The sequence below is a fragment of the Dermacentor variabilis genome, chromosome 1 (genome assembly GCF_050947875.1).
Source record: "Dermacentor variabilis isolate Ectoservices chromosome 1, ASM5094787v1, whole genome shotgun sequence".
Classification (NCBI taxonomy): domain Eukaryota; kingdom Metazoa; phylum Arthropoda; class Arachnida; order Ixodida; family Ixodidae; genus Dermacentor; species Dermacentor variabilis.
In genome coordinates, this window is record NC_134568.1 from 67322014 (window position 1) to 67341563 (window position 19550).

The 19550-nt window shown below is 43.4% G+C and overlaps 2 protein-coding genes across 9 annotated transcripts in view; one reads left to right on the plus strand and one right to left on the minus strand.

Annotated features, from left to right (window-relative positions):
• The window catches only part of LOC142578953 (aromatic-L-amino-acid decarboxylase-like), a 111092-nt gene extending 105588 nt beyond the window's left edge, over nucleotides 1-5504 (plus strand). Inside the window, exon 13 of the mRNA XM_075688695.1 lies at nucleotides 5263-5504. Coding sequence (XP_075544810.1) covers nucleotides 5263-5463 — 201 coding nt within the window. The 3' untranslated portion in view covers nucleotides 5464-5504. The remainder of the gene's footprint in view (nucleotides 1-5262) is intronic.
• Nucleotides 5505-6758: 1254 nt separating this feature from the next.
• Nucleotides 6759-19550, minus strand: part of LOC142578924 (uncharacterized) — a 158397-nt gene continuing 145605 nt past the window's right edge. For all 8 annotated transcript variants that reach the window (XM_075688674.1, XM_075688683.1, XM_075688667.1 and 5 more), the window contains one exon: nucleotides 6759-6892. In XM_075688674.1, the coding sequence (XP_075544789.1) occupies nucleotides 6781-6892 (112 nt within the window). In that variant the 3' untranslated portion in view covers nucleotides 6759-6780. The remainder of the gene's footprint in view (nucleotides 6893-19550) is intronic.

The following is a 19550-nucleotide window of genomic DNA, read 5'->3' on the forward strand; positions in this document are numbered from 1 at the left end:
TATGACCCATGTAGGGAAATAGAAATACACTCGAGAATGAGCTCTAAACAATAGTACATGGCAGCATGTGCATCTAGTTTCTACAAACCTTGCACTACCTATGCTTTAAACCTTGCATTGCAGCACCCTTTGAAGTTTGTGATAAGTGCCACCACTGCAAAAGATTGCAGGTGTACACCATCATAATGGTAGCAGTTCTCTTACTGCAGCCAATGTTTTAACACATAGTGTGTCACAGCAGCCACTTCAGCATAAGGCTGTGAACTAAGGCAGCTCTAAATTCTGCATACAACCTTGAATGCACTTCTGTTGCAGCTCTGTTACAGCTAAATACACATTGCTGATACTAAGACCAGAAACACTGCCGCTTGTTTCTATTTGCTCCCAAGCCCAGCGCTCGATCGCTGCGCCGCCATGCGCCGCCCGCACGTACTACATTTCTAGGTACTTTTTCGCCGAAGCGCCATGGCACGCGCCCTAGATTTATTTGGTTTTGCGTCCCTGGCTGTGCCAGGGCGCGCGGTGTGTTCGGACCACGACCTACTGTATAAGGGGCGACCTGCGCGTGCGGCGCTGCGCCAGCGCCGCTGATTTGCTTTTGCTTGTGTGATTTTTTTTTTTAGTTTTCCAAACCGCCGCTGGGAACAGTGGTGCTAGTGCTCACCCCCACCTAAAGCCCCTTACCCCCACCTAGAGTTACTTCATATGCTACCAAAGGTTACAGTATATGCTACATTTGGTAGCATATACTGTAACTCTACCCCCACCTACCCCAACCCCGTGGCCGGCCGCACGCACGGGCAGCAAGAATTTTCAGCGAGAGCACGGAAGGACGCAAACGCACGCGCGCGAAACAATCGATTAGCTGAGTGCTTGGTGATCTGTTGGTGTCGCTAGATCTTGATTACCAGATTATACTTCAGTGACACTGTGATTCTCAGCCCTGTGAGCGCCGGCTTTCGCGTTTGCGGCTTCTTCATGCACGATGGTTTACTTCTGCATACCGTTGTGAAAGTCAAGCGGCCAAGCATCAAGAGGAATTCCATTTCATGAGTTCCCCGTGACCAATATTAGGAACCAATGGTTGAAACCTGAACAAAAAAAAATTGGCTGGGGCTTAGCTAAGGCTAAGCCTGGATATCTCGAAGCGAATAGGTTCGGTGATGCTTATGGTTTAGCTTATAGTTATGTTTTATTATTTAGCCTATGGTTATTCTTACGGTTTAGCTTATGGTTATGCTTTATGATTTAGCCTATGGATATGCTTACGGTTTAACTTATGGATATGCTTATGGTTTAAGTTATGGATATGCTTACGGTTTATCTTATGGTTATGCTTTATGATTTAGCCTACGGTTATGCTTACGGTTTCACTTACGGATATGCTTTGGTAAGCTTATGGTTATGCTATACGTGTGCCTTGTGTAGTTATGCAAATTGTTTATCAATGATATATACCATAAGTTATGCAGGATTATTAATCTTCTTTATTCATCATTGTTGGGCACATTGTCTTTTTTGCTATTTCTGTACAGCCATAAACACAGCTCTCTTTATCGGTAGTATCACCATAGGTATCACTCTCTTCTCCTTCGATGTTGAATGCGCACACCTGTTCTCTAGCAAGCGGTTATATAGTCGGCCTCCGCGATAAACACGCGCTTGCGGCGAACGTCAAACGAAGACGCATAGCGCGCGGCAGTGGCCACCTGCGCCGACTCCGAACACGCTTTCGGAGCCAATTCCGACATACGCCGGCTCGCGCGAAGCGCGCGCGGTGTTGACTAGCGTAGTGGAGCTTTTCGTTTCAAAAGCCCAACTCCAGAAAAGTGCTTAAAGTGTAGTGACTATCTATGTGATGGCACAATAAAGCGCCCTTGGAAATTTTCAAGCTAGACTTTCGTTATCATTTGGTAAAGCGGCGTAAATAAATACTTCAATAACAGCACATTTTTACGATTGTGGCATGCACTGCAATTAAACCTACTCACGTTCTGCCGCGCTCTCAACGGCACGTCACTTCAGTGAACGTGCCGAATGCAGCAAAGGAACGCGTGGGCCCTGCAAAGCGGTACGTAGTGCATTCATTGCGTCCGGCTCAGGACTAGCGAAATCTACGGGAGAATGAAGTGCGGGCGCGCTCAGGCCTCGGCTAGCGCGGAAAGTGCACACCAGACCATATTGGCACCACAGCACTAACCAACATTTTAGCAGACAATGAGGGGGGAAAAAAAGCTCTAAGGGATTACACTATATCAATCCTAGCAGGCGCGCGGCGCGCCTTCAATGTAGTTTCAAATTTCATTGCAATGCACAGCGAAGATACCAAATATCTGTGGCATGTATCGCATGTATCGACGCGCATTTTTCTAGCCGCACCCTGTCAATAATGTGAAATGCCGAGTTTACTGCAGCTCCTCTGCGAATTTTTACCGTCATCGCCGTACTCCTGAAGGCAGGGCCGGAGAGTTTCGGGTGTTGCTGTTAGGGTGAGCACTGGCGGCCTCTACCGGCACGCTTGGTCCCTACTCAATGATCACGTGGTATTTCTTCGGCCGCGCGCTGCCGTAGGCGACCACGGAAGTTTGTATAGGTGTTCTGTGACCACGGTTTGCGCAGGTTTCTTATTATACAGTAGGTCGTGGTTCGGACCAGCCCCCATTCGCAGAGTTTAGATGGTGTAGGTAAATTTTAAATTCTGAATGCTTAAGCAATTGTATGCTTACCCAAAGAGAAAACCGTCCCTTCGTCCGTCCCGTAGCAGATCGCTTTGAACTTAAGCGGGCCCGCGTCTATTCAAGACTATGTAAGCGGCAATAACACAGCGCGCGAAGCTATACGAGCTGTTGGCGCTGTTTTGTGGGAATCGCAGATCGCTTTCAAGCTGCGCCCCACGGTGGTGGTGGTAAACATTTTATCCACGCGGCATCGCCATAAGAAGCCGCCACCCGAGTACGTTCATAGCAGTAGAGAGTTTTAGCTCAGCGGGTTTACGTTTCGCTCCGCTCGCGGTCTCCACCGTTGCGCCAGCGGAGCGGCTCGCTCGAGCGGAGAGAGCGGGGCGCTCTGCTTCCCCACCTAGTGGTCCAAATAGGAGTTACTGAGAAATGAATTTGAATTACGCTTGCTTTTATAATGCAAGAAATGTTGAATAAAGATATATTACATGTTCTCAGTACATTATTTGTTAATAATATACTGAGTACTAATGTACGGGTCAGCGCCGCAGTCGCCGTCATCGATGCAGAACTGCCGGCTATAGTGTACTAGAATAATGTTATTCTAGTACACTATACTGCCGGCGTTCATGTTCGCGGCTGCCATCTTGCATTTCCCATACACGCCCGCGCGCGCTTACGCACGCTCGCGCGCTGCGCGCTGGGGAGTGCTTTCCAGCGGGCGTAAACGCTGCTCCGTAAAACCGCTGGCCGCCTCAGCGTTGTGCGCATGCGCAGTCGTGTCTCCGCTCGCCCGCTCCGCTCCGCTGGCCGTAAACCCGCTGGGCTAAAACTCTCTAGTAATAGAGAATTTTAGGGCGTCCAGTATTCCGGCAAGCGCGCGCGGTTTGCTGGGTGAACGGGGGCGTAAACGTGAGCGGCCAGATTGGTAGCGCCAGCTGTTGGCGCAAAGCTCAACCACACAAACAGGGATCCAATTGCTATATTCTGCTTAGCTGCGGGTGTAAATTTTGGACAGCGGCGTAATCGTGTGGACAATTATGCCACTGCCAAAAATTTGCACCAGCAGCGAAGCAGAATATAGAAGCTTACTGCAATTTTAGCTCTGTGTTTGTCTCGTTGAGCTCTACGCCACTAAGGCGGCTGCACCGCTCACGTTGCTCCCGCCCATCTGGCAATCCGCCCAAACCACCCCCGTTTAGCGGAATACCGGACACACTAAAAGTCTCCAATGGTTTCACGCGGATGAATAAGGCGCTGAAGAGCGATAACGGTTTATAAAATGATCGGAACGGTCATCAGCGGACCTCGGGCCTCCACCTGCAGTACTTTGCTTGCGTCATCAATGTTCCTTGCGGCGCCGCCGGCCCCATGTTCGTGTCGCCACTGCGCTGTCGTTAGTAATGGCCTAATCAAGTTACATAACATTGGTGATGACACCGGGCTGCGCGGAGATGAGCTAGTGGCACAATGCTTACGCACAGTCTAACTCCCAAAGGAGTTTCTGCGAGATTTTTTTTTTTTTGTACCTGGACGTTTAATATGCGTCGTGTATTGCGCCCGCGCATTGCTATTGTTTCTGCAGGAAGAGAGATATAAGGAAAGGAAGCTTGAGCGCAGCGATAATGTGGCTGGTGGTGCGAGAAACCTTCCATGCCCCACGAGCATCCCAGCTTTTGTAGATCGAAGCGCCTCGCACACAACGACCAACTCCTTATCACATCCCTTTATCCCCTTATCCAAACTGAAAAATTTCGTCCAGTGTTACGTCATCTTCTGCACGCACCTCTTATTTCGAAGTAGCCTAGGTGGCTTGTTCTGAAAAACCTATTTTCTCTCAGTGACAGCTGGGCAAGCAGATTGTGCGCCCAGGCATAACATCTCCCTATTCCCACCGAGTACCTACAAGGATCTAGAGCGCTCGCCATGGAGATTTGGGGAAAGAGTACCTAGAAACGTGGTACACACGAGCGGCGCATGGTGGCGCAGCGGTCGAGCGCTGGGCTTGGGTGCTAATAGAAACACGCAACCCCTGCCACTTTCCCAGCTTATTGATGTGCCTCCCGATACAGCATACTAACAAATTTAAAACAGCACTTGTTCTTAGCTGTTTACCTCACCCACTATAATTGTTTTTGCTTCTTTGTCAATTTCTTTCCTGTGTATATACTATCGCCTCTGCACACATTTGGCTGTTGGCTTCAAATGCGTAAGCAGTATTAAAGTTAAGATGCTCTTGTATCTTTCCATCTGCTATACAGTCGTTTTTCTTTCTTTTAGTCATTTGAATACTTGAATTCTGCCAAAACTATACTTAGTAACTATGTAGGTCACATGGCAATTTGGCTAACATCCCAGTTTGTGCAAGTGGTAGAAACTTGCTGCTCCTACTGTGCTGTAGTACTTGCAAAAATGAGATAAATACATTTTTTTTTTCATAAAACCTTCCCACTTTATTTTTCATTACAAACAAATACTTCTCCAAGAACAAATGAAATTGATATTGATATAAATAAATTTGAATGGCATAAATGCATTTCTTAACAGCCACACTTTAGCACATAACCTAATCTCTGCTTCACAGGGTTCCAATGCTGACAATGAAGATTTGCTGCAGATACTTCACAAGCGCAGGACTATTTATCTGACCCCAACAAAGCTAAGAGGTGTCTTTGTTCTCAGATTTGCAATCTGCAGTCGCTTGACTGAAAATGAAGATGTTCACTATGCATGGCATGAGGTATGTGCTGCGCTACAAACACTAGAGCAACAACAAAGAGGGTAAGCACTGGCAGTTGTAGCCCTCGTGGATGCAGCACACAACACTGTATGTTTTTCCTTTGGCAGAATGTCAAAACACGAAGAGGTAAAGTTCAGCACACCCTATGGATATGTAAAAAGGATGCCTCTACAGGGAGAAGCTGACCAAAACAGGGGGTAAGTAGAGAACAACCTATGTTTAAACTGATATTAATATCTGTTAGTATGGAATGTGACTTAATACTTCACATATAACAAACTGACTTGCACAAAAAAAATAATAGGGCAAAGGGGAAGAGAAGGAGGAGAGGGGGGTATGGAGGCTTTCATAATCCAAGAAATTAAAGCACCGTGAGGTGTATCACAGACACTCATGACATATGTAATTTTGCCAAGTTTGGCAAATAACAAATTGGCCACATTTAAGACCAGCAGTGAAGATGCTTTTAAAGATATGACATTCTGAACCTTATGCACCATATGTGTGATATGAAGATGTCTCCAGCTTGTACATCTTATTCCCTAACAAGGCTATATATGACTGTTTTGTTTACAGAGCTAATAGAGCGTGTGCCAACAGACTGCTTGAAAAATACAACCAAATTAAAGACTGGCTATTTCGCAACTAGCACGTCGACACTGTCAGCTGGCTGCTATTGGAAAGATACATGGTTTTCAACACTTTTAATGAAACTTCACTCCCTCATTGAAGCCTTCAGAAGATGCTGAAACATTGCTTTTTTGCAATAAACTTATTTTCATGGCTGTATACAATAGACAGAGAAAAATAAAGGAAAAAGTGATCAAGCCAATAGTAATCTCAAGTAATTATGAAAAATAAAGATTACTTGAAATCCACAATCATAATTTGAAAACTATTTATGAATGGTAAGTATATGTAAGGTCCTCCTTATTCTGAACTGCACTACATAGCTCAAAGGGCATGCACATCTATAATAACACCTTCGACAGTGTACACTTCCAATGCTGACACGGCTATCACGTTCAAATAATTTCACATAATTAATTACCGAGAGGATGAATAACATTGAACTTTAAATTACAGATATGAACACTTTCTTTTCTTCTGTAGGCAACCAGTAGAAGTTTTGTCAGGCTACATACGGTAACTCAAGTATTTCGTATTAATAAAAAGGAGAGGGGGGAGGAGGGCCCAATCAAAATGCACACAGAATACATGGTTGTGCCTTGAACACAGAACTGAGTAACATCAAGATAAAACTTGGGCACAGGCTCTTATTTATGACAGACTTCTGACATACTTTCCAAGAAAGAGGGGGGGGGGGCAACATAAACATGACTAGTGCACAAACTTCCCCATTTATTCTGCAGCCTTCAGCAGGGCAACGTATTGCTCAACAAGCAAAGCATTGATGTTCACTGCTGTTGGACCATTTCTCTTCCACAGCACCACTTCCATGGTGTCTTCATAACTAGAAAAAATAAATCCAATCAGTAAATAAAACAGTCCAGTGTACAAAAAGCATCAAATAGCATTTGTTCACAAAGAGCGAATACACTAACAGCTCTTACTGCTGCTACAACATTAACCTTTATAGTGAAGAGCTGCCTACAGGCAGTACAGCAGAAATAAAAAAAATTGTTTTCTTGGTGAGTTTCGGTATTGAGTAGGGTGTTTCTGGCTAAGTTTCAGCCAACACTGAATGACAGGCAGTAAACATCATTTGTTGAATTAAAGCAGAGACACAGGAAGAGGAAGTTTGGCATGAGACCAGCTTTCTTCTGAAAGCACAGAGGAGAGAGACCGATACAAGATTCCCAGCTGCACTGGTATATCATACAGGTAATGTAAAGCGAATGCCATGTGCACCAATGCTTCACATCCGACGAGAATTGTCTGTACGAGTTCCAAATGAATCCATAGGTGGCTTGAGGTGCAGCTCACTTCCAGTGTTCTTGTATTGCAGTTTAACCCTATTACTTAGAAAGGTTTCTGCAATGTTCTCTCTCTTTTCATTAAATATGATTATTCTGAATGTATATTTTGCACATTTAGATTAATAATAAGCATTTACTTCAGGTATTTATATGTTACCCTTTGTGCCTCACATTTTTTATCGCATATTTGTTTTTCAGAGTGAGTTATTTTGAAAAATATAAGCAAATAATTTTTTAGGTGGCAAAGTTAGGAACATTTTTTAGAGTGCGCAGTTTTATGGATGATTTATTGTTGTATACAAGAATAAACTAGCATAATTAATTTTGTACAAATGTAATAAAGTTTACTAAACTTATCTTTATGTTTAAATAGGATTTACAGAGTTAGGGCCATATTATAGCAAATCTCATCCCACCTAATTTTCCACTTTTATCATGCATCAGACGCCGAGGGTTTGATCCCCAGGGAGGACGGCAACACAGTGTCCCTCCAAGCCCCGTTCAAATCAATGATGAAAGGTCAGAAGAATGCAAAATTAAGTGCATTGCTAGAGAATGGCCCCAGGACATGTGCATATATCAAAAGCGAGGCATGCCATGTGAGCGCCTGCAGGCAATCTCAATGGTAGCATGTCCCGTCATAAAAACGAAGCAAGTGAGGAATTTGCCGTAATCAATTGTTAGATCACTAGATGAGATTTTATCCCTTCTGCATCTCTCAAATAGATATGCACGAGTGGCAGTATCAGCAGTTTGCAAGCGCCTGACTGTAAGCAAAGTAATAACATGCCTACAGGAGACCCATGTGGGTGAACACTTCATGGTAATGTTTTGCGTGATAAGAAACGAGATAGAAATAACTTTTACTGTCTAGAGTAACTCAAAATGACATGCACAAGAATGCAGCTTATCGTAAAATCATCATCATCACCAGCAGCAGCACTAGCAGCAGCCTATTTTATGTTCACTGCAGGACGAAGGCCTCTCCCTGCGATCTCCAATAACCCCTGTCCTGCGCCAACAGATTCCAACTAGCACCCGCAAATTGCCTAATTTTATCGCACCACCTAGTCTTCTGCCATCCTCTCACACAGCATTAAATTCGGTAATGTGGGAACGCTTACAAACTACCATGGTGGCTAGGAGAAATATAAGTTTTGGCAGAAGATGCTGCAGCACCTCCAGAGCGATGCTAGGTGCTATGTTGTTCCAAAGAGGCACGTTCATTGTCAAATGTTAATTCAGTCACAGCCATACTTGTGGGGCTGTGACCACTTAGGAGTTGTCTCCGCTGCTATACATAAACGATGGTGACCCTCGAAGAGTTAATATGCAGAGCCTGACCTGAACAAGGTCAATTATTGCCAACGAGTCCTAGCTGTACCAGCCAGTGTGTGTTTACTGTGCCTGTGAGTAATGGACTTTTCGACTAGTGTCACAACAGCAGAGACCTCCCATCTAGGAGAAATATAAGTCATTTACCAATATCAGACGGCTGCACATGCTTCAGAAGAGAATTGTTCGAAATATTGTTAATGCTTCGAGATTTGAACATACCGCACCGATCTTTGCGTCACTTGGCATCGCCCCCCTTCCCCAACTGCATGAAAATTTACTGTTAAGGCGGTATAAAACAAGTATAAGACAGAATAATACATTCATGTTAGACTTGGCAATGTTGAAATGCAAGGAACTTAAGTATGCTACCCGCACTGGCTTCACGTGGTTTGTGCCTAAAACGCGAACGAATTATGGTCGCCAAATGCTTAGATACATTCTTCCACAGACGTTAAATAACGCGCTGTGAATTGATGTTAATTTATGTACTGCTGACACTTATGTCATAGTGCTTTGTGCTTGCTTTTGTTTTTGCCTGTAATGTTCAAATACCGTTTCATTTGTGTCAATGTTGTTATTGCGTATGCTTTACACATGCTGTATGATACACTGCGATACTGTTGCCAAGTCATTGTAGGGTGCGTCGACCTCTGTCAAGCCTTTCTTCTGGCTTTTTGTCGATGCACCCAACATCCTCATGACGATGTTGAATAAAGAATTGAATTGAATTGAATTGAATCTTCCCTACCGTATGACCACTAAGTGCTCTAGAGAACAAAAAGCACTCCTGACTGGTGGTTCAAATACAGTAGAACCTCGGTGACACATTCTCGTTATGTAAGCTTTCCCGGTGCCAACATTCGCAATCGAGAACAAAAAAAAATCACCCCATAATGTTACACTCATTTTTTACAGGTTTATACTTTCCTGCAAAACATGATTTTTTAGCACCGATATTCAGTACGGCAAGTTTTTTTTTTCCCTACACTTTCAATTTCATTAATTTATCATTTCTTTAATTGAATTAGTAAGTACAAGTAATTTCTCCTGTGTTGTCCTTGGTGTCTGTTTGTTGGCTTTTTATGATATGATTAATAAAAATCGGGCCCCTCAGTTAACCCCCTTTCTTCTCGTTCACGACACATACTGTATTTTAGCTGTATTTAATTTAGTTCATGGATGCTAATCTTTGTTTGAACTGCCTACGCACTTCTACATAAAATTAATCTCTCCTATACTCTATTGGTTTTCATTGTTTGTTGGCTTCTTCAAGGAGGTTTATTCAAATTTTAACACTGTAAATTTGTCTCTGTTTTATTTCGGTTTGCATCACATGTGGGATTTTACAGAAAGTGGTCAGACTTGACTATTCACCCATGACCTGCCGTAGCTTTATGAGGGTGCAAAGATCCTATCCTGCGTTAATATGAGCTCACAGGCAATGGTGTGCTGCAGGAATGCAATTTCAATGTAACCAAATAGGATGCTTGAACTGGGAGGAAGATGTCTGAAACACGAAAGCACTTTGCAATGCAAAGGTTTGCAAATGAATGACAATACCCTCAGAGTGAAATACTAAACTGAATTGGAAGATCACAGGACAGTTCACTACACGGAAAGTTTTATGCATAAAAACATCCTAATGTGACATTTAAAAATGTTTACTTGCCTCATTTTTAAACAATCTTATCCTAACTAAATTTTCGATTAACAGTAAAATTCCTATATGCTTTCTTTGGTATTACTTGCCTCATTTTTAAACAGTTTTATCCTAACGAAATTTTCGATTAACAGTCAAATTCCCATATACTTTCTTTGGTTTGCAGCATGAGCACACACCTTTCACTGTCATCAGTGCATTGCTCATATAGTTGTCACTGGGTCATGTTTGCCAGACTCGTACCTCTAATGGCATCCTCTCCCAGTTTCTTATATTATCCCCATTGCTTTTTCACACTTCATTTACTAATACCATTTAGAGCCTAATTGGATTATATTTTATACAATGCTCCTTTTCACCAACTTACCACATTTACTCGAATATTGGTCAACCTTGTTTTTGAGAATGTTACCCCAAATGAGCAATCAACCTATATTCATGAACAAAGCTGGCAAAGATCCTGAGCTAATGGAGCTCTAGCATCACGAATATAAGGCCAGTCTCGATAATCTTCAGACTGGGTTTAAGAAATGCTGCATATTCAACACACTCGACAGGACCGAGGACAATGTTTGATGTGCTGCGGACACTTCCAGAGCATTTGTTGTGGAAGTCAATTGTGGCATCGACTAGTACAATTTAGTAATCGAGCTTATGCTAAATAAAGGTGTGTCATGTTCAATGATTTTCGTCTTTCTAAAAAGATATAGGCCAACCAATACAGTAAAGCCTCGTTAATTCGGATTTCGCGGGACCGAAACAAAATGTCCAAATTAACGGAATGGAGAATTGTCAAGGGTATAAAAAAAAAAACAATAAACAAATGCTCACTACATCAACACACCTTTGTTCACTGAATGAATCAGCAACTTCTGTACTATTTTGCACAGGAGCAGTGTGGAAGCTGAGATTCTCATCTCATGGCTGATTAGTGCTTGCAGCGGTGAAAGCCTCGCAAATTTCTTCACAGCGCGGCTGTGGCGCGTCTTTATTTGAGACCTACTTTTCACTACCACACGCACATGCCAATTATTTTTAGGCCAGTGTAGCCATTGCGATTTAGATGGTGCTCTTCATCCTCGACAGCTTTGCACTGCATGAAAACGAAACTACTGTTTGTTGTCGCAACCTCTGCGGATGAAACCATGGCCGCTGTCGATGTGATCATGGATGGTGACCTTGCGGTTCTGAAAGAGTGTGGCCGACGCCCACACTGACTGCGCATGCAGTAAGTTTCGTTCACGTACAAAACTACTGTTTGCTGCAGTGCGTATGTGGAACATGACACACGTTTGTAGTGTCTATGAACAGCAACAGAGAACTGGAAGAATGCCAACATTATACTAATCCACAAAAAGGGAGACGTTAAAGAATTGAAAAGTTATAGGCCCATTAGCCCACTTCCAATATTTTATAAAATATTCACCAAGATAATCTCCAATAGAATAAGGGCAACACTGGACTTTAGTTAACCAAGGGAACAGGCAGGTTTCAGGAAAGGATACTCTACAATTGATCACATCCATGCCATCAATCACTGAATCGAGAAGTCTGCAGAGTACAATCAGCCTCTCTTCACTGCTTTCATAGATTACGAAAAGGCATTGCGTGTGTGTGTGTGTGTGTGTGCGTGCGTGTGTGTGTGTGTGTGTGTGTGTGTGTGTGTGTGTGTGTGTGTGTGTGTGTGTGTGTGTATATATATATACATATATATATAAACGAGAAGAAAGGGGGTTAACCGAGGGGCCCGATTTTTATTAGTCATATCATAAGAAGCCAACAAACACTGACACCAAGGACCACATAGGGGAAATTACTTGTGCTTAATAAATTAAATAAAGAAATGATAAATTAATGGAAATTAAAGTGGATGAAAAAACAATTTGCCGCAGGTGGGAACCGAACCCACCTGCGGCAAGTTGTTTTTTCATCCACTTTAATTTCCATTAATTTGGGAATTGGGAATCGATTCCTTTGTTACAACCATTACTTCATTACATTACTACCATATACAAGGTGCTTCTTTCTTTAGCTGCACCACAATTTTAAAACTTCCCTGTGGCAGATAGCACAATTCTAACCCTTCATCTAAATTATTCAATGAGATGGCCATTATTCCTATGAGAAATCAAAAACGCTTAAATTATTTAACAGCGCATATATTAATCTACTAATTGTAGCAAGCGAGTTCGCAAGATGTATCCACTTAGAACGACTTCTCTGGACTGCACAAATTTCGAGATATTAATATCCGAAATGTCCAATGAAATGCATTGGTATAAGTTAAAATGTAAATATGCTTTTACAAGTTCATAAAAATAGAAATGTGAGAACAAGCACACTATGGTGCTGCTAGCTAGAGTTCCTTGCTGTCTTTCACAATGTTACAAGAGACCATACCAACTTTAGCCATTGCATTTCAAATCTAAAGCCCAACATCAAAATGACAACTGCCCCTTCAAAGTTGTTCTAATGCCCACCTGAGGAAGTTCGCCGAGAACAACTTATGACGGAAACGTTGCAGAAGTCATACATAAGTTATTTTGATGATAGAGGCTGTTTGAAATACTTCAATTATGCTACACTGCACAAGCTATGGTGTCGACACTACTCGTGTTTCAGTCAAATGAGCTCTAACGAATGCAAGAGCTCATTCTTCAAATGTGCACCATGGTGATATTTAGTAGGCCGAGCATTGTAAGTATGCCACGCTCCACCGTAGCCATTGCAATCCAAGGCACTGAAGGAGTGGAAGCACTGCGAAGGGGGTGTTTGACTGCCAATAACTTCGCTTCTGCTAAATACATTGAAGTACTTTTGCGGCAAAGTATTACTGAAATAGCCTGCTTTAACTTCAAATGCATTTCTCCCCTTCGATAAAAAGTGGTTCAGGGCCTCTTTAATGTGACTGACACCGTGGTGGTTTAGGAATTTTCCCGCTCTGCCTAGTTTACTGCTGTGTGCTCGCAACCCTGCTTTAGCACGTTAAATTATGTATTGTCGTGCAAAACATTTTGAGTTATCAGCCTCGCGAAAAACGAGCTGCATAACCTTTTATATCTCAGAAAATTACCCTGCGATACTCGCCCGTATAGCTCTTTCGTAGGCGCGTGATTATTTTGTTTATAGGCAGTCACTTGCGAACCAACAATGTTGCCGCTCACGTGTCTCCTTACACAAAGCGATAAAACTGGCAGAATCGCATATAGCGATCAAACAAGTGATTACTGCAAAAGTTTCTCCCTCATATTCAAACAGCTGAGCACAAGGGAGTTTGCATGCGACCAGTCACATGTCATGCCTCACTTTTAATATGGCAGCAAATTCCTGAGGCAGTACACTCAAATGATACACTTCATTTTTCATTCTTCTCAACCTTTGTTTCTGGCTCGGACATTGTTTAGAGGCCATCGCCATCTCTGGTGGGATCAGCAAGTCGGCACAACACACAAGAATGGAAAATGAAACAGAACATTATGAGGTATGTGCCCTAGTTGTGACAGACCTACTTAAAACAAAAATAAGTTGCATGAACGTTATCACATTTGAAAAAAAAATTCATTATGGTAGTTTAGAACATCCATATATCCATGTATTGAACAATAAGCTATGTATAATACTGCACACACAGAAAAGATTGTAGTGTTACTGTCACCTCAAAAATTAGTCATTTTTTTCTCAAAGTAGGCCACTTCGAAGAACTTAAATTTCCAATAAAAAAATTTGATCCTGGGGGACACACTTTTTGAAAAAATGCAACCTTAAATGTGTTAAACATGCAGCTGGTCAGCTGACTAACAGCAAGTGGCAAATGTTGCCTCACCATAGGTTAACAGCCTAGGTCGGCACGCTCGTGAGTACACTCGCTCACCCTCGTTTCTAAAGCGCAGGTGTAATGTCATTGAGTGCTGGTGAGTGCGAGGGGACACGTGTGTGAACGTTAGTAAGTGCAAAGCCTCAAATAAATCATGGTGAGCGAATACGAGTGAAAGTTTGTTCATACTGCTGACCTATGGCTAACTCGCCAGAAGAAAAAAAAGGCACAAATGGCAGAACTCGGCCTATACCACATGTGACATGCAGCAGAATGCATGTACAGTAAAAGCTCGTTAATTCGAACTCGTGGGGGACTGAAAAATTGTTCGAATTAAGCGGAGTTTGAATTAATGAGCGGGCGGCAAAAAAAAAAAAAAAAAACAAGATGGCCATTGCATTTGGCTGCTAAGGCCGAAGCCAAAATAGCCATATCTGGGATCGTCATCGAGGAATACGCACTACTACTCTTTGGGGTCGGCGATTGCGGGTATTAAAATCATGCGAGTCCAAACACCAAAGGAAATAAAGATATCCAATCAATTTATGCGCCTGGAACTAATGATAAATGTACCCACGTGAGCGTCAGGCTTAATGATGAAATATGACACTATTTATGCTTCAAAAACATGTTTATTAACAAAAGAATAATGATCGAAGCATATCAACATGAAAAATAATCGGTGATTTGCATTTGTTTGCGCTTTCTTCGCCGCGACTCGAGAAGCATTGTCTGCAACTTGCCCAACATCTCCAGCGCAGCATCCGAATTCTCATCGGTGGAGAAATAGCGCGCAGCCAGATCGAGTCCCGATGCTGCTTCACATGCGCTCGGAGGAGGCAACGGATCGTCCTCTTTGTCGGACTCGTCGTCGCTGTCAGGCGTGCTCGCCGCGCGTGAGTCGTGCTGCTGACTGGACGCAGCCTCGATAATCTCGGCGTCAGTTAAAGGCCCCGTTGTCTCCACGCCGTTGTCTACGTCGACAAAGCTCTCGAAGTCCACGCCCTCCGATAAAACAGCGTAGGCAGGGTCCAGCACGATGGAGCCATCATCTTGATCCACTTGAACATCAAAGTCGGCTGTGCAGCAGGCTTCTGTGGTTTCACTTAAGCCACACTTCCAGTCTTCCGATAACCAGCCTTCCGATGCATTGAAGTCGCTGATGCCCATTTGGTTGGCGAAGTCCGCTGCCTTCGCAGCAATTATGGGTCCACTTAATGGAATATTCCTGTTGCGAACGTCCTTTATCCACGTAATGACAGCAGTCTCCATCTCGGGGTGAGCCGACGTCCGTCGTCTTTTCCGCGAGGGCTCAATCTCCTTTTGGTAAGCATCGATGATAGAGTCCTTGTTCTTGATGTAGGTAGGTAGACAACGTGCTTTTTTTGATGCCATACTTCTCGGCAATCGCTGTCTTCGTTAAGAGACCACGTTCAACCGCCTGCAATATTTCAACTTTAGTCTTTAAATCCTTTGCCGAGTACTTTCCACGGCTCGCCATGATCGGCACAGTCGATGAGACGTCAGCGGCGAGATACCACACAAACGAGCAAGCTCATGCAAAATGCGACAAGAAAAGACTACTCGTGCATTCCACCGATCGCAGCCGCCGCAGCGCAACGAAAACCTGAAACGGCTTGCTCCGGAGCATCGGCGGCGGCGGCGCCCGCGCGTCAGAGAAAACCTGCTACGGCATGCGCCGGAGAGTGGTGTGCAGCGAGCGATGAGCGAGCGCGGCTTCGGCCGCTTATCTGTTTTTTCTGCCAGCGTCCGCTGCGGCGTACGCGGTTGTTGCTACGCGCGTCTTTTCTTTTCTTTCTTTCCTCTTATCTTTGAACTCTCCTCTATCTGCACGCGGCAGCGGCGATGGCTCGGCCTGAGCCAATCGGCAGGCCCGTGCACTTTCTTTTTCATCGTTCCCTCAGTCGCAACAACAACGCCGGAGGCTCCAGCAAGGAAATTGGCGGCTCGCCTCGTGCGTGCAAAAATGCGCGCTGGCTTATTTATTCTCGTCGCTGTGCATATTAAAAAAAAAATATTTCAATGCATTGTACTCGTTACGAGGCGACTTCTATTTACGAGAAGCAATGTCGGCTGCCGGCTCCTAGTTCGAATTAACCGACGTGAGTACCGGTACGTTCGAATTATCGGGCGTTCCGGCCCATTGATATACATAGGGCTTTGCAGGGACCCGGGCATCAGTTCGAATTAACCGGCGGTTCGAATTAAGCGATTTCGAATTAACGAGCTTTTACTTAACAGCTGCAAATGGCCTGAAATCATTGTAAAGATGGATTAGCATTGGGCATCTTTGACTAGCCAGCCCTGACAGTTCTGGACTGCTTGCGACTGCTGTCCTACATTCGATTTTCTCGGGCAGCTTCACCAGCCCAAGAGCCGCCGGAATCACGTTCATGTTTTAGAACCAGAAGTCCTGGACAGTCTGCGGACTCTCTGCGCTGTCAGTGAACCAACTCAGACAGCTATCACATGACGGCTGCCCGAAAAAGGTTTGTGCAGCATCTACCGCCACCGTGTTAAATATGCCATGTACTCCTATGCATTTTTGTTGGGAGATAAAAACTGGCCACAGGAAAAAGAAAAGAAGAAGACAGAAAGAAGAACAAAGTTTATGACTGAAAGGGACGTTCACAAGGGATACGCGGTCACCAAGACACTAGCTGAACATCATCTAAACACAGGTCACAGCATTGATTGGCATTCTACGACTGTCATCACCACATAGATATCACTGTCATTCCACCGTCTTCTGGAATCTTTATTAATTCAATACACACTTCATATGCTTAATCGGACACGTGGGAATCTATAAAAATTATACACAGGTTTATTGTACATGTATATTGTATATAAGGCACGGTCAAGCCATCTTTGCATTTGTGATCAAGGGACCCGTAAGTGTCTCAAAACGTCTAAATTGGTTCCTTCTTTTTGTTGCCTGCGGTGAGTGTTTATCTCCAGGAAAATGTACGGCCCTCGAAACACGATGTTTCGTTAAACCCTAGTAATTCTCACATTCCAGAAATCCATTATTATGCGCTTATCTATCAAGACTTTTACATTGGTACTTTCTGAGCCAACGTACGAGCTTTTCTTGAACCATGTACAGTAAAAGCTTGTTGTAACAAAGTCACTGGGGCAGGACAATGACTTTGTTTTAGCACTTTCCTGCCCATGGGAAAAGCAGCAGTTTTTCAGTAGTTTAGTAAATACTTTCTTTTTTTCCTTTCAATGAGCACACGTGATACTAAAGTGCATAGTACAGTCTACGCTCATTATAACGGACACGCATACAACTCACTTTCGGATATAACAGACCATATTTCAACCTTAGTTTGCTCTACATATTTTATTAATGCAACAAAGTTCGCTTTTAATGGCCCTCGCTACAACAGACTATCGGCTACAGTGGACGAAATTAGTGGCAATTTTTGTCACAATGGGGCGTATAAAACGGACTTTTGCCGTGTCTACACGGGCAGACAACTGACTTGCGAGGGTAAGCCGACGATCGCGGCTCACTATCGCGTGAGCGAGACACGGGTGGGGGGTGGGGAGAAAGAACAATTCTACTCCGGTGGCTGCTGCTTATGACACGGCCGCGCGGGCGCCATGTCTTGAAAACGATCTGCGATGTGGACAAAGTGCACCCAATGCCCGTAACTTCGTATATGCGCTGTACTTTTGACATTCAATTCCCGCAGAAGTGTGACAGCACCATGGTCAAATTGCTCGCTCCTGCTACTGCGCTTTCTCACTCGAATGTTTAGACAGCAACTTTCCGCGGTCATCGAGCGGGATGTGTTCATTTTTACTTGTGTGCACATGACACTGTGCTTATTAACGTAGTTAAAGTAAGCTAATGTTTACAAATTTATACGGCCGATAAAACTACTATCCTTACTTCACATAGTTGTCGACTAATTTACTATCGCAATCAATGCCTTGCCTCTCAAGTAGAACTGTGACTTTTTTTTTTTTTACTTTAGACGTTCGTCACTCACTCTTTGCAATAACTTTGTTGCACATCACAACCAAAGTTTCGGAAGTGAGGCGTTTCGGATATTACGGACTTCAGATAAATTGGACATGTATTGTTGGATTATCAGGGTTCGTTGTAACAGGAGTCGACTCTTTCAAAGTGAAAAAAAGAAGAGGAAATTTGCTTTCCGAAGGTACCATTCCCAAACAACATATTTATCGAAAAGAATCTGAATAAAAAAATATCTACACAAAAGTTTAGTTGAAGAAAAACATAAAGAAACGCCAGTGCTACTTTACGCAAAAAAGCGTTTAAAAAATTTTCAGAATATGCATTTTCAGTGCGAAAGATCTCAGCAGTATTCCAGCCAATATAAATTTTCAATGTAAAAAATTTCTTGAGATGTAAAAGAAAACATTAACACTAGCGACTAGCCTTAGCGGGATACCAAGATCAACTCCCCGCCGTCTTTTCCCACAGCACTCTATTTGCTGAGTGGCCACCAGCAAATGATCCTCACCGAAGGCTTTTAATACCCTGTAGATAAGAAATGGGGCCTTTAAAAAATACAGGATATCTTTATATCAGCTCAAGGCAGCTTTGAAGCGGTGTAGCAAAGGAAGTGAAACCCTGTTCAGAAATCTGACAAACCAAAGTTGTCTCTCGTACAAGTGCTGCTTCCCAAGTTCAAAAGCTCACACACAGATGCATTAAAATTGGTAGAAATGCGATGTGTCCGTATATGAGCAGTGTGCGACGTCCTCTCGGAAGCTACAAGCACTCATCAGGCCGACCACACCCCTTCTTCGGAGACACTTTAAAAATCCATGTGTGGCAGAAAAAGAAAACCAAAAACTGAAACTGACTGGATAGTTGCTAACTAATCCAATAAATGGTGCTAGCTGAGAGCGCTTGGAAAGTGGCAAAATACAAATTTGCAAGCATCGATAGCGAGCTATCGATGGGAATAGGCAACGACAAGAAATTCTTAAGTAGGATCTAATCAAAAGCAAAGGAGCTATAGAATTATCGCATAGTATGGAAACACTAAAAGCTTCAAATAAACCAATATTTCAACTAAAGCGATTTCGTTATAACGAGGGTTCACTGTAGTTGCTGCCACGTTAGTAGGTGTTTAAGAAACAAGCACATTCATCAGGCATTTTCTTTGATGTGTTTTGTGAAATCCGACATGCTCATCACTGTGTATAGTAAACAGGTGGATTTCGCCTTTTAGCTGACTGTGTGCAAAGTGGCTCTTTCTCACGAGATATACAGTCGCACTGACTTAGAATACAGTTGATCCCGGATATACCGAACTCGAAGGGTATAGAGAAATAGTCTTATATCGATAATATAAAATATAAAATATCCTTA